Source organism: Leucoraja erinacea, unplaced genomic scaffold (genome assembly GCF_028641065.1).
Source record: "Leucoraja erinacea ecotype New England unplaced genomic scaffold, Leri_hhj_1 Leri_51C, whole genome shotgun sequence".
Classification (NCBI taxonomy): domain Eukaryota; kingdom Metazoa; phylum Chordata; class Chondrichthyes; order Rajiformes; family Rajidae; genus Leucoraja; species Leucoraja erinaceus.
The window spans coordinates 432,287-447,264 of NW_026576421.1; the positions used below are offsets into that span (position 1 = coordinate 432,287).

Sequence of the window (14,978 nt, forward strand, 5' to 3'; positions counted from 1 at the left end):
TGACTCCAGCATTTTGTGTCTACCTTCGATTTAAACCAGCATCTGCAGTTCTTTCCTAAACATAAAACTAATGGGTGGTTGATGGTTGAGGCCGAACTCGTTGGGCCGAAGGGCCTGTTTTCATGCTGTATCTTTCAATCATTAAAACCATTGCTAAAATCTGATCATTATTGCATTTAAAGAATCGTGCTATATTCGAGTTGGCTTCCTTTTTTTCCTACACACCAACTACACTGCGAGAGTCCTTCAAATTTCTGAAAAATGCTTTTGTGCATCTTCAAATCAATACTTTAAAAATGCAAGCTTTCCATCTGTTTTGGGAAGTGTTCTGACGGAGAGACATTTTTAACCACTTGGGAAAAACAGGATTAAAATATATTAGACAGGCAAGTATTCTATTAACTCTCTAATGTTCCTAACTGACAGATTGTGGACGGGGAGAGATGTTGAGTTATAATCAGCACTGCCAACACCAAGGAACAAGCTCTTTAACGCTTCGTAAGCTTCTTAGTGACGTCAAATCTGCTGCCCCTTTCCTTTAATCCAGCCCAGTTATTTCTAAATTTGTTTTAAAAGCACGACTATTGGATCGACCTGCTAAAGGTAAATATGTAAGAATGCTAGCTTGCTGAATGGGAAGCAGAGGTTAGTTGCCTGAAGTCAAGGTGCTATATTCAAATATATTGATTCTGGTAATAAAAGTGATCTAGGCTCTGGACATTGCAGGCACAAAATGCTGGAGTAACTCAGCGGGACAGGCAGCAACTCTGGAGAGAAGGAGTGGGTGATGTTTCGGGTCGAGACCCTTCTTCAGACTTGTCAGTGGAAAGGGAAACAAGAGGTATAGGGGAAGGATGGACTTCCAATCCCCATTACCTCACCTCATGGACACCCTGTTAAACACTGCTCACTGAACAGTCGAGTATCTGCCTCTACCACTTCCTCTGGCAGCTCATTCCATTTATTCACAATCCTTTGTGTGGAAAAACTTGCTCTGCAGACCCCCCCTAACTCTAACCTCTCACCTTAAGCACGCGCCTCCTAGTTTTGGACTCCCCTATCCTCGGGGAAAGACTCTTGCGCCATCTGCTTTATCTTTGTCCCTTGGGATTTTACAAGCCTTGCCGATATGGGCCTATGAGGTGGAACTTTTTTTCCCACGGATGCTATCTGATCTGTGGAGCTTTTACAGCATTTTCTGTTTATGTTTCAGAATTCCAGCATTTACATTTTTGTTTCATTTTTCAGAAAGGGATATATTTGTCTTGAGATATCAACACAAAATGAGGTGTGCCATTATGTAACCTGCCCTGTCTCTTTAGTTTCGGAAGGAACTACAGACGCTGGTTTACACCAAATATAGACACAAATGCTGAAGTAACACAGTGGAACAGACAGTATCTCTGAATAGAAGGAATGGTAACATTTCCAGGCGAGCCCTTCTTCAGTCTGAAACATAGAAACATAGAAAATAGGTGCAGGAGTAGGCCATTCGGCCCTTCGAGCCTGCACCGCCGTTCAATATGATCATGGCTGATCATCCAACTCAGTATCCCGTACCTGCCTTCTCTCCATACCCCCTGATCCCTCTAGCCACAAGGGCCACATCTAACTCCCATGAAGAAGGGTCTCGACCCGAAAAGTTACCCATTCCGTCCATCCAGAGATGCTGCCTGTCCCGCTGAGTTACTCCAGCTTTTTGTGTCTATCTCTTTAGTTTTGAGATTCTGCATGGAAATAGGCCTTTCATCCCAGCGTGTCGACATCAACCATCGATCATCTGTTCACGATAGTTTAATGCTACCGCATGTTTGCATCTACTCCCTAGACACTAGGGGTAAGTTACCTACAATTAACCTACAAAGCCACTTGTCTATGGACGTGGGAGGAAACCGGAACACCTGGAGGAAACCCAGGTGATCACAGGGAGAACATGCAAACTCCACATTGACAGCATCCGAAGTTAGAATTGAACCTGGGTCTGTGACGCTGTGAGGCAGCAGCTCTACCAGCTGAGCCACTGGGCAGTTCCTACCCTGGGATTGTTTGATGAGACAATGTAGTCACACAGTTGATGTCCCTCCACACACTAGGTCCCTCCATCAAACACTAGGTTACCCGGTACAGTTCCATACCCAGTAGAGCCTGGAAGAGGTCACTGTGAAAGATGGCGAGGAGCCTCTCTGATCTTGCCTTGAAGCGATCGTCCTGGGCTAGATCCATCTTTGGTTGGTGTCCCTGCATCTGCCGTAGGGCTCTATGGGCATCTAGCGAGCACAAACAATGTAGTGAGCTTGGCATGACAAGCACCCAAAGATTCCATTATCACAAATCATCAAGCAACCAAGATATCACAAACATAGATATAGTCGGAAGATTTAAAGAGCAAAATAGACACAAAATGCTGGAGTAACACAGCGGGACAGGCAGCATCTCTGGAGAGAAGGAATGGGTGGCGTTTCGGGTCGAGACCCTTCTTCAGACTGGTTAGGGATAAGGGAAACGAGAGTTGCAGATGATGATATGGAGAGATAAAAAAGCTATGCAAAAAAGTAACGATGATAAAGGAAACAGGCCATTGTTAGCTGTTTGTAGGGTGATAATGGGAAGCTGGTGCAACTTGGGTGGGGGAGGGATAGAGAGGGTAATGCCGGGGCTACCTGAAGTGAGAGAAATCAATATTCATACCATTGGGCTGTAAGCTGCCCAAGCGAAATATGAGATGCTGTTCCTCCACTTTGCGCTGGTAAAGTTGGTAAACCATAAGGAGTTAGAAAACACAGTAATTAAAATAAACACAAGTTTGTTCAAAGGTTTGCATGTACAATTTTGCAGGCCCTCTTACCTTGTTTGGACACAGCCATGTTTCAGAATGCTTTCTCTGCTCCACACTCATCCCATTAACAACCTGGGATTAGAATTAGTTGTCATTAGCCACAGCTTAACGTGTATGCGACGGACCGCGCTGCCCGCTGGAACCTGTAGGTTATACCGATTATACAAACGCGCAGATTTTATTTTAACAGCATCTTTTATACTCTGCTGGCCCAGTCTGCAGATTTTCAGTGCAATCTCCCGATCTGTGCAAGCAAACCCCATTTTAAGTTTTCCCCAAAATAAATATTTGAAATGTTTGTGTTAATTAGTGTTATCGTGGACTACAGCTCCCAGAATGCAAGCGAATGTTACCGTTTTGCGTTGAGTACCACTGTTTCATTTCAACAAGCAGATACCACTCTCAGGTCAATGAGGTGCAAAAAGAGCAAAGAATCAAGCAGTAGGTGGCAGTGGAAAACTATGCAAGGGTCAATAGTGGCTCTGTAGTACTTTTCTTTTCAGTCACATCACATAGCATCAAATAGTATAACGTTAGTACCTCCACCAATGTAAGGCACTTTGGTCAACCAGAGTTGTTTTTTAAATGTGTTATAGAAATAAAAGTGACTTGACTTGACTTGACTCTCTCCCTTCCTCCCTTTCACACCCTCAAACCCCCCTCTTTCCCTCCCTCCTCCCTCCCTCCCACTCCTCCCTCCCTCCTCCCCCCCTCGCCCTCCTCCCTCCTCCCTCCCTCCTCCTCCTCCCCCCCTCCTCCCCCCTCCCCCCCCTCCTTCCCCTCACACTCCTCCCTCCCTCCCTCCATCCTCCCCTCACACTCCTCCTCCCTCCCCCCTCCTCCCCTCACACTCCTCCTCCCTCCCTCCCTCCATCCTCCCTCCCTCCCCCACACTCCTCCCTCCCCTCCCTCCCTCCTACTCCTCCCTCCCTCCCTCTACCTTCCCTCACACCTCCCTCCCTCGCACTCCACTCCACTCACACTCCTCCCTCCCTCCATCCTCCCCCCTCTCCCTCCTCCCTCCCTCCCTCCTCCCCTCACCCCCAATCCTCAGGCTTCTCTCCCTCTCCCTCTCCCTCCCTCCCCCCCTCCCTCCTCCCTCCCTCCCTCCCTCCCCTCCTCCCACTCCTCCCCCTCCCTCCTTCCCTCACCTCCCTCCTCCCTCCCTCCTCCCTCCCTCACACACTCCCTCTCCCTCCTCCTCCCTCCCTCCCAATCCTTCCCTCACTCCTCCCCCTCCCTCCCTCCCTCACACTCCCTCCCTCCCTCCTCCCCTCACACCCTCCTCCCTCCCCTCCACACACCCCTCCTTCCCTCACACTCCTCCTCCCTCCTTCCCTCACCCTCCTCCCTCCCTCACCCCACCCCTCTCACAAAATCCCCTTTCCCCCTTTCACACCTCTCCCTGTCACCCTCAACCCTCTCCCAACCTCACTCCCAGCCACCCACCCACAACCATCTTTGGACTCCGCAGTTGCAGCATGGGGACCCATACCCAAATACAAAACATTTCTCCCATCGAACGTGTCCAAAGACAGACAGACAGGCAGCTCGATTTGTTACTAACACCTATGAGAGAGAAGCGAGTGTCACCAAACTTCTGAATTCTCTGGTCGGGGTGGAAGGAACCCTCTCCAAGACACACACACACACACACGTGAAGTCACCGTTTGACCTTAACGTTTTTACAAAATGTTAAACGGTCAGCCCGACATAGACTACAAGACCTACACCAAACCCCAAACCAATTAGGAGCAGACGAGGGCATTCGATCCAATTTGTGATCCCAGCTACAAAGACAGATGTGTACAGCAATTCGTTCTTCCCCCGCACACACAATTAAAGCATGGAATAATCTCCACCCAACTATCGTTACCCAACCAGATGCAACTACATTTAAAGTAGCTCTTTCTTCCCAATTCTTCCCTTTCTGGCTTAAGCCCTCCCTTCACCACCTCCATTTGAATTTTAAATTCCATTTGGAATAGTTTGGAGAACCAAGAACCATCTTCTCAAGAACCATCTTCCCCAATATCCCTCTCTCCCCCTCCCCCTGCTGCTAACGGACGCCCTCTCCGCCTCGTGCCCTCTCCGCCTCGTGCCCTTCCCGCCTTTTCCCGGACGACGGGCGAACTACACTTCCCAGCAGCCCTCAGCACGCACACGCGCGTATCCCCGGGTGGGGGGGAGCGTTTTTACGTCAAGACGCGGTGACGTCGGTGGGTTTGGGCAAAGATCTTATAGCGGAGCTCTGCTCTAAGATCTTTGGGTTTGGGTAGACGACGGTCAACGGACGAACTACAGTTCCCAGCAGCCCTCAGCACGCACACGTCGGCGGACGTTTTTACGTCAAGACGCGGTGACGTCCGTGGGTTTGGGCCGACGACGGTCAACGCGCGAACTCCACTTCCCAGCAGCCCTCAGCACGCACACGTCCCCGGGGATAGGAGGGGGGGGGCGTTTTTACGTCAAGACGCGGTGACGTCGGTGGGTTTGAGTAGACGACGGACAACGGACGAACTACACTTCCCAGCAGCCCTCAGCACGCACACGTTCCCGGGGATAGACGTGAAGACGCGGTGACGTCGGTGGGTCTGGGCAGCGGGCTCTGGGGCAGAGGGAGCCGGCGGCGGGAGGAGGAGGATGAGGATGAGGAGTGTGAGGGCGGCGGTGTGGAGCGGCCGGAGCGCGGCCTGGGCCCTGCGGCCACGGTAATGGTAACGGTAGCGGTAAGGGGCGGCCTCGCCACCCACCGGGGGGGGAGATAGAGAGGGGCCCGGGGGTGGGGGGCTGTCAACCAGTTTAAATCGGTGGCAGTTGACCTGGGAGTGACCTCGGCCTAGCCCGGGGGGGGGGGAGGGGCTAGTCCTGAAGAGAGGGGCCGAGTTCCCAATCACTTGTTTGAAACCCCGTTCTTAAGGGGTTGACAGGCTAGATGCAGGAAGATTGTTCCCGATGTTAGGGAAGTCCAGGACAAGGGGTCACAGCTTAAGGATAATGGGGAAATCCTTTAAAACCGAGATGAGAAGAACTTTTTTCACACAGAGAGTGGTGAATCTGTGGAACTCTCTGCCACAGAGGGTAGTTGAGGCCACACAGTTCATTGGCTATATTTAAGAGGGAGTTAGATGTGGCCCTTGTGGCTAAAGGGGATCAGGGGGTATGGAGAGAAGGCAGGTACGGGATACTGAGTTGGATGATCAGCCATGATCATATTGAATGGCGAATGGTGCAGGCTCGAAGGGCCGAATGGCCTACTCCTGCACCTAATTTCTATGTTTCTAACAGGATTTTTAGGGTGAAAGTCCGGTGAGAAGGGAAATGACCCCCCTAAGGGGGCTAACAAGTGGCAAGAGTGTTTTAGAGTCACCTAGAATCATCCCAACAGCGCGGAAACTCGCCCTTCGGCCCTACTTGTCCATGCTGTACGTTTGGCAACACTGGGCCTCCTCTGCTCTCTGGAGTTCAGAAGGTGGTGGGGGGGGGGGGGGGGGAGTGGGGTGGACCTTATTGAAACTTACAGACTAATAAAAGGCATAGATAGAAACATAGAAAATAGGTGCAGGAGTAGAGGCCATTCGGCCCTTCGAGCCTGCACCATTCGCCATTCAATATGATCATGGCTGATCATCCAACTCAGTATCCTGTACAGACTGCATGATAGATAGACTGGATGTGGAGAGGATGTTTCCACTGGTGGTGGGAGAGTCTAGTACCAGAGGTCATTTTATTACAATTAAAGGGTGATCTTTTAGAAAGGAGTTACTTCTTTAGTCAGAGGGTAGTTAATCCGAGGAACTCATTGTCACAGTCAGTTATGGGCTGGCGTGAAGTTACAGAGAAGGACTTTAACTGGACTTGTAATCAAACACTCTCCTTGCAAACACAAATCAGCTCAGCAAACCCACCTGATCCTCAGTTTTTTGTTTACTAATCAGAATTTTTTTTTGGCTAAAATGTAAGATATTGATCCACACCAGAGAACAGTCAGTCCAGTGACCCTTTGGCCCACAATGGTTGTGCTGAACATGATGCCAAGTTAAACTCATCTCCCGGTACCTGATCCATATCCCTCCATACCCTGCAGTTCTATGTGCCAATCTAAAAGCCTCTTAATGCCACTAGGATGTCTGCATCCACCATCAACCTTGGCAATATGTTCAAGGCCCCCACCACTCTTAGTGCTAAAAAAAAGTCCATTAAACTTTCCCCTTCTCACCGTATTCATAGAGTCATAGAGTGAATGATACAGTGCGGAAAAGGTCCCTTCGGCCCAACTTGCCCACACCGGCCAACATGTCCCAGCTACACTGGTCTCACCTGCCCGCGCTTGGTCCATATCCCTCCAAACCTGTCCTATCCATGTATCTGTCTAACTGTTTTTTAAACGATGGGATAGTCCCAGCCTCAACTACCTCCCCCGGCAGCTTGTTCCATACACCCATCATCACCCATTGTGTGAAAAAGTTACCCCTCGGATACATCTTAAATCTTTTCTCCTTCACCTTGAACCTGTCCTCTGGTCCTCGATTCCCCTACTCTGGACAAGAGACTCTGTGCATCTACCTGATCTATTCCTTTCGTGATTTTATACACCTCTATAAGATCACTCCTCATCTTCCTGCGCTCCAAGGAATGGAGACCCAGCCTACTCAACCTCTCCCTGTAGCTCAGGCCCTCTAGTCCCGGCAACATCCACGTAATTCTTTTCTGAACCCTTCCAAGCTTGACAATATCTTTCCTATCACATGGTGCCCAGAACTGCACACAATATTCTAGATGCGGCCCTACCAACGTCTTATTCACTAGCACTATAGCCCAGTCTTGGACAGTGAAGACCATGTATCCACCAATATTGTACCCACTATAATCTATGCCCACCAGCAAGGGCATGTATGCACAAGATTAACTGGAGAGCTGTTTCAAAGAGCTGGCACCAGGTCGATGGGCAGAGTAGCCCCAATGTCTTGAGTCATCATCCCTTAGGTGTAACTATGTGACCTTAGCCCTTGTATCTATAATCAGTTCAATCAAGTGACTCAGTTTTCTAACAGGTAGAAGTCCAATCCCACCTGAAGTCTTGCAAACGATACGTGGACAAACAGCCCAGAAATGAATTGGTTCAATAGACAATAGGTGCAAGAGTAGGCCATTCGGCCCTTCGAGCCAGCACCGCCATTCAATGTGATCATCCCCAATCAGTAACCCGTTCCTGCCTTCTCCCCATATCCCCTGACTCCGCTATCTTTAAGAGCCCTATCTAGTTCTCTCTTGAAAGCATCCAGAGAACCGGCCTCCACCGCCCTCTGAGGCAGAGAATTCCACAGACTCAAAGTGTTTCCTCGTCTCCGTTCTAAATGGCTTACCCCTTATTCTTAAACTGTGTGTGTGGCCCCTGGTTCAACGATACTTTATTGTCACATGTACCGAGATACAGTGAAATTCATTTTTGTATGTAGTGATACTTGTACTGAAATGTAAACAAAATGAATTTCGCTGCACCTCAGTACACCACATGACACTCTAGCACGCTAAAGACGTACGGGTTTATGGTTGTGCAGAAAGGAACTGCAGATGCTGGCTTTTACCAATAATGGACTCAAAGTGCTGGAGAAACTCAGTGGGTCAGGCAGCATCTTACTGGAGTCTGAAAAAAAAGTCCCGACTCGAAACATCGCACATCCTCTTTCTCCAGAGATGCTGCTTGAGCCGCTGAGTTACTCCAGGACTTTGTGTTTGTAGGTTAATTGGCTTTCGTATAATTTGCCCTAGTGTGAAAGACAGTGTTGGTGTATGGGGGTGATTGATCGGTGGTTAGCACAGACTCAGTGGACCGAACGGCCTGTTTCAACTATGCATCTCTAAAGTCCAATAAAGTTCCATTGAACAAATTAATTTCTGGGCAGTTTGTCCACTGCTTTATTTGCGTGATTGTGAAATATAAAAAATACCCTAAACACTCAGCAGGTATGGCAGTGTCTGTGGAAGGAAGATTCTGCAATGATTTTCCTTTGTGGATTATTTATTAAATGCAAGGTATTTTTGGCACAGAATGCTGGAGTAACTCAGCGGGACAGGCAGCATCTCTGGAGGGGAAGAATGTCACCCATTCCTTCTCTCCAGAGATGCTGCCTGTCCCGCTGAGTTACTCCTGCATTTTGTGTCTATCTTCGGTTTAAACCAGTTCCTTCGTACACAAGATATTTCAGGAGCTGCTTGTGGGCAAAGGAATGGCGCTGCTTCTTGAAATTTGTTCATGTCTCAGGTCAAAGACTTGGTCTCTCCTTCTACATTCATTGTCTGACCAGCTGAGTTTGTGGTCACCCCCCCATTTTGATTCTATTTCAGGTTCCAGCAACTACAGTTTTGTTACTTTCATGCTCACTCTGCCCAGGGTCAGGGTCCAGCGAGCTCTGAACACTGCCCTGGTGTGAGGTTTCAGTATTCTCTCCTCCAAAGGGGGGTTGTGGGGACACTCATGGAATCGATGGACCCCCTGAGCAAAATGGGGATATGGGGCAGGGAGATGAGGATTTGGTTTTAAGGAACAGCAAATGCTGGAAAACCGAAGGTAGACAAAAGTGCTGGAGAAACTGAGCGGGTGCAGCAGCATCTATGGAGCGAAGGAAATAGGCAACGTTTCGGGCCGAAACCCTTTGCGACAAGAATCGTCCCTGGTCTGATGGATAGTGGAGCAGGCTTGAATGATCTAACGGCGTTCTCCTTTTTTGTTCCATCCATAGGGGAAGGCCATGCAGCCCTCATGAACACATGGTACAAATTACCAGCCAACTCAAATTTCAGGGTCACGTTCTGTGTGTCAACCCAGCTGCTGCCTGTCGTGGCTGTAATAGGATCTGCCTCAGTTCCCCCAGCCTCTCCTGCCCAATTTCCCCCAGCCCATCCTCCCCAAGTTCCCTCTCTTGCCCTGTTTTTTCACCCTGCCCCTCCTATTCCGGTTTCTCCCCATGGGCCCAGTTTCCTTCCCCCCCCCCCCTCCCATTGTGGTTCAAGACTCCACGAGTACAGAACACAGGGATATCACACTTATACAGCAATCACTCGGATGGTAATATCACCAATTAGTTATTTGTGGGCTGTGTGGGAAGTTTGTTCGTGCTCTGCTGTGTTTTTTTTACCTCAGTGAAGCATGATAACAGCTTTATGCTAAAACAGGAGAGAGAGAGAGAGAGGAAGATAGACTATGTAATTACAACTCTGTTTCTAAATGCGTTGCTGTGATGACTTGGAAGCATGGGTGACCCCTGGATCTCCGGATTGTGTGCATTTTAAACATTCAGCCTCTATCTACGGTGGCACGGTGGTGCAGTGTTAGTGCGGGCGGCTGCTTCACGGTGCCAGAGACCCGGGTTCGAATCCCTCCACATTGTACCTTGTGGAGTGCGTCTTTGAGGGGTTGCGGTGGGTGGTAAGAAAGCCGGTGAAGAGGGAAACGGGTAAGAGGCGCGTGTGAGAGGGTAGGTTTCGGCTAAATAAGTAAGTGGGATTATTGTCTTGCTCTGACACGGCACAAGGAACACGGGATAAGTCCATACTGAAGTTACAGGTGCAATGAGTTTGATCCTGACTGCAGGTACTGTCTGTACATTCTCCCTGTGGCCGTGTGGGTTTTCTCCGGGTGCTCCGGTTTCCCCCATGTCCCAAAGACGTACAGGTTTGTATGTTATTTAATTGCCTTTTTAAATTGTGTTTGGGATAGAATTAGGGAAGGGTGATCGCTGGTCAGCACAGACTCGATGGGCCAAAGGGCCTGTTTCCGCACCGTATCTCTAAACTAAACTAAACTTTCCCTTTCAGATCCTGGTACTCTCCAGCCGGTTGCCTTGTTGTTGATGATGGACGTTATTATTCCTCTCCAGCCACCCAGGTACATGAATAGCTCTCGGCACCGTGGGGAGACCCTCTCCTTTATGTCCCAGACTGTGGGCAGAAACAAAATCACAATATTATACAGCAATAAAAAAGAGTTGTAATCTCATGTGGAATTCTTTGCCACAGAAGGCTGAGGAGGCCGTGTCAATGGATATTTTTAAGGCAGAGATGGATAGAATCTTGATTAAGTCGGGTGTGGGGAGAAGGCAGGAGAATGGGGTTGAGAGGGAAAGATGGATCAGCCGTGATTGAATGGCCTTATTCTGCTTCAAGAACGTATGACCTTATCTCAACTCTGCCTTCTTGCCCCTGAGACCTCTCCTGTCGAAGATCGGTCCTACTCTCCTTTAAAAATAGACGTACCTCTGCTTTGACAATCCTTCGAGGAAGAGAGGACTTGCCACCCTCTGAGGGTTGAATGGGCCGACTGGCCTAATTCTGTTCCTATGTCTTTTGGTCCAACTCAGGCCCTGTATAACGTAATAGACAATAGGTGCAGGAGTAGGCCATCCGGCTCTTCGAGTCAGCACCGCCATTCACTGTGATCATGGCTGATCATCCACACTCAGTACCCTGTTCCTGCCTTCTCCCCATGTCCCTTGACTCCGCTATCTTTAAGAGCTCTATCCAACTCTCTCTTGAAAGTATCTAGAGAATTGGCCTCCATTGCCTTCTGAGGCAGAGAATTCCACAGATTCACAACCCACCGTGTGAAAAATATTTCCTCATCTCAGTTCTAGATGGCCAACCCCTTATTCTTAAACTGTGGCTCCCTGGTTCTGGGCACCCCCTACATCGGGAACATGTTTCCTGCCTCAAGCGTGTCCAAACCCTTAATAATCATACATGTTTCAATAAGATACCCTCTCACCCTTCTAAATTCCAGAGTATACAATCCCAGCCGCTCCATTCTATCAGCATATTACAGTCCCGCCATCCTGGGAATTAACCTGATGAACCTACGCTGCACTCCCTCAATAGCAAGAATGGCCTTCCTCAAATATGGAGACCAAAACTGTACACAATACTCCAGGTGTGGTCTCACCAAGGTCCCGTGCAAATGAAAATGGAATGGGACCAAGCCCACCTATTGAACAAAGTCTTCCATTTATATAACACCCATTCATACAATGACAGCACTAGCATCGTAAGACAGTTGACACTGAGACATATTATTAGGGGAGGTGATCAATGATTGAGTCAAGGGGCATTTTAAAGGATTAGGAGAGGTTTAGAGAGGGGATTGTGAGTCCAGAATAGTTAGCTTTGTAAATTCAAGATTCAATTTAATTGTCACATGTACCAATTAAGGTGCAGTGACATTTGAGTTACCATGCAACCATACTAAGTAAAAAAGCAAAAATACACACAGCACATAAAATAAAATTGAACATAAACATCCACCACAGTGGATTCAACATTCCTCACTGTGATGGAAGGCAATAATGTTTAATCATCTGAATTATCCTTGGTGTGCAGGAAGTGCTAGTGTACGGGCTGATCACTTGTTGGGCGTGGACTCGGCGGGCCAAAGGGCCTGTTTCCACGTTGTATGTCAACAATCTAAAGTCTAAAGCTGCATGGGTTATGGTGATGTGGAGAAGGTTACACAGATAGGGAGGCAGGAAGCGTTAAAGCAACAGAGGGTATTAAAGGTGAGGGTGAGCTAGCAGTGATAGGGAAGATGAAGGGCTGGAGAGAGAATGCAGAGAGAGCGAAGTCTGGAGCAGGTTAGAGAGGATAGAACAGTGGGATGTGAATGCAGAGGGAGAGAAGATGATATGTGGGCAATGACACCCACTGTCTGAGGTTCTGCAATGATTTTCCTTTGTGGATTATTTATTAAATGCATGGTATTTTAGGCACAAAATGCTGGAGTAACTCAGCGGGACAGGCAGCATCTCTGGTGAGAAGGAATGGGTGACGTTTCGGGTCCTTACTTTTTTGCATATCTTTTATTCATTGTTCTTTAGCTCTCTACATCATCGCCTATATCTCTCATTTCCCTTGTCCCTAACCAGTCTGAAGAAGGGTCACGACCCGAAACGTCACCCATTCCTTCTCTCCAGAGATGCTGCCTGTCCCGCTGAGTTCCTCCTACATGTAGTGTCTATCTTCGGTTTAAGCCAGTTCCTTCCTACACAAGGTATTTTAGGAGCTGCTTGTGAACAAAGGAATAATACTGTTTCTTAAAATGAGCTTCATGCACAGTTGCTCTGTACCAAGAGTGGAGAAGCTTTTGATTGTCACACGCACTGGGAACAGTGAACTTCTCATTTGCAGCAGCTTAGCAGGCCCCATAACGTAACAAGGCAATATAAGCCTGTGTTTGTGTTGCTCAGGGTGTGGGTTGTGGTGGGGTTAATGGTTCAGCTTGTACCCGTGACTGTGTCATTGACTGTGCAAGTTTCTGGGTGAGAGGTCGTCGACCGACCGGCTGAGCTGCACTCTGCACCCATGGCGGTGCTGTAATGCAGGCAGTGGTGACAGCAGCTGCTCCCTGCACAGGAGAGGTGGGACAGGGATAGAGAGGTGGAGAGAGCAGAGAGGGGAGAGAGGGCAGTGTAGAGACAAGAAGGGGGAGGACAGAGAGAGAGAGAGAGAGAGTGTGTGTGTGTGTGCTTTCACTGTCAAGACTACACTGATCACTTTGTTTATAACAGATTAGGCAGCTTCTGTAGGATCCAAGTCGAAACGTTTACCTATCCATGTTCACCAAAGATGCTGTCCGACCAACTGAGTTTTTCCAGCACTTTATGCCCTTTTCAGCAAAGTCTTGGTGGGTGTAGGGAACAAGCTGTCACAGGAGGTAGTTGAGGCTGGGACTATCCCAATATTCAAGGGAACAAGCTGTCACAGGAGGTAGTTGAGGCTGGGACTATCCCAATATTCAAGAAACAGTTAGACAGGTACATACATAGATACATACATAGGACAGGTTTGGAAGGATATGGACCAAGCACAGGCAAGTAGGACGTGTCGATGGGACATGTTGGCCGGTGTGGGCAGGTTGGGCCGAAAGGGCCTGTTTCTATCACTCTACAGACATTGCAGGGCTGTTCCATATTTCCCCAGCCCTTAAACCCACCGCTTTCCTCCACCTTCAGCCATTTAGGACTGAGGTGAGGAAAAAAAACCCTTTTCTCGCCGTGAGTTGTGAATGTGTGGAATTCTCTGCCAGGGAAGGCAGTGGAGGCCAATTCACTGGATGTTTTCGAGAGAGTTAGATTTAGCTCTATGTGCTAAAGGAATCAAGGGATATGGGGGAAATAGCAGGAACGGGGTACTGATTCTGAATAATCAGCCATGATCATGTTGGATGGCGGTGCTGGCTCGAAGGGCCGAATGGCCTCTACTCCTGCACCTATTGTCCATGCTTCTACCTCTGACCCCGCTCGCAGGTGTTTCTGCTCACCAGCTCTCATGTTTCTGCTTTTACTTCAGGCTGTGCTGGAGAAAGCAGCCGCAGAATCGGCAGCAGCAAAAGCCACAAAGGAGAAGAAGCCCGTTGCCTTGGTACGTCCTGGCGCCGTTCCGTGTCCGCCGCCGGAGTTGCCGCGAGATCCAGCACGGTATCCCCGTGGTGCAGGCTGGGAGACGGGTAGATGGGGGATGCTGCTGCTGCTGCTGGAGCCCTGGTGGCATTCGTTCCTCTCTGCATGTTATCGAGCTGACAGGCGTTGGGGTTAGCCGGCCAGTGTTGCCTCACACAGCCACAGCACAATCACGGCACAGACAGAGACAGTAAGAGAGAGCAGGGGATCAGGCCCTTTGGTCCGACTCACTTACACTCACGCTGCACTGATCCCATTTTATTCGCCGCACTTCCCCAAATGACCACTGTGTAAGCGGCAGAGCTGCTGCCGTTTGAACGTTCTCCCTGGGACCGCGTGGGTTTTCTCCGGGTGCCTCTGCTTTCCTCCCACAAGCCAAACACGTGCGGGTTTGCAGCTTAATTTCCTTTCGGTAAATTAAAAATTGTCCGTAGCGTGTAGTGCTAGTGTGCGGGGTGATCGCTGGTCGGTACGGACCCGGTGGGCCGAAGGGCCTGTTTCCACACAGTATCTCTAAAGTCTGAACCACCTCCCATCCACAGATTCTACCATTCCCCTATGCACAGGAGTAAAGTGCAGTGGCCTATTACCCTCTCACCCCTTAACTTACCATGAAGGGTCTCGACCCGAAACGTCACCTGTTCCTTCTCTCCAGAGATGCTGAGGAGTAAAGTGCAGTGGCCTATCAGCCCATC

At 49.1% G+C, this 14,978-nt stretch overlaps 1 protein-coding gene across 1 annotated transcript in view; it reads left to right on the plus strand.

Moving 5' to 3' along the window:
* The first annotated feature begins 5,396 nt into the window (after positions 1-5,396).
* The window catches only part of acadvl (acyl-CoA dehydrogenase very long chain), a 28,123-nt gene continuing 18,541 nt past the window's right edge, over positions 5,397-14,978 (plus strand). Inside the window, exons 1-3 of the mRNA XM_055630727.1 lie at positions 5,397-5,547; positions 10,655-10,724; positions 14,174-14,245. Of these exons, the coding sequence (XP_055486702.1) occupies positions 5,480-5,547; positions 10,655-10,724; positions 14,174-14,245 (210 nt within the window). The 5' untranslated portion in view covers positions 5,397-5,479. The remainder of the gene's footprint in view (positions 5,548-10,654; positions 10,725-14,173; positions 14,246-14,978) is intronic.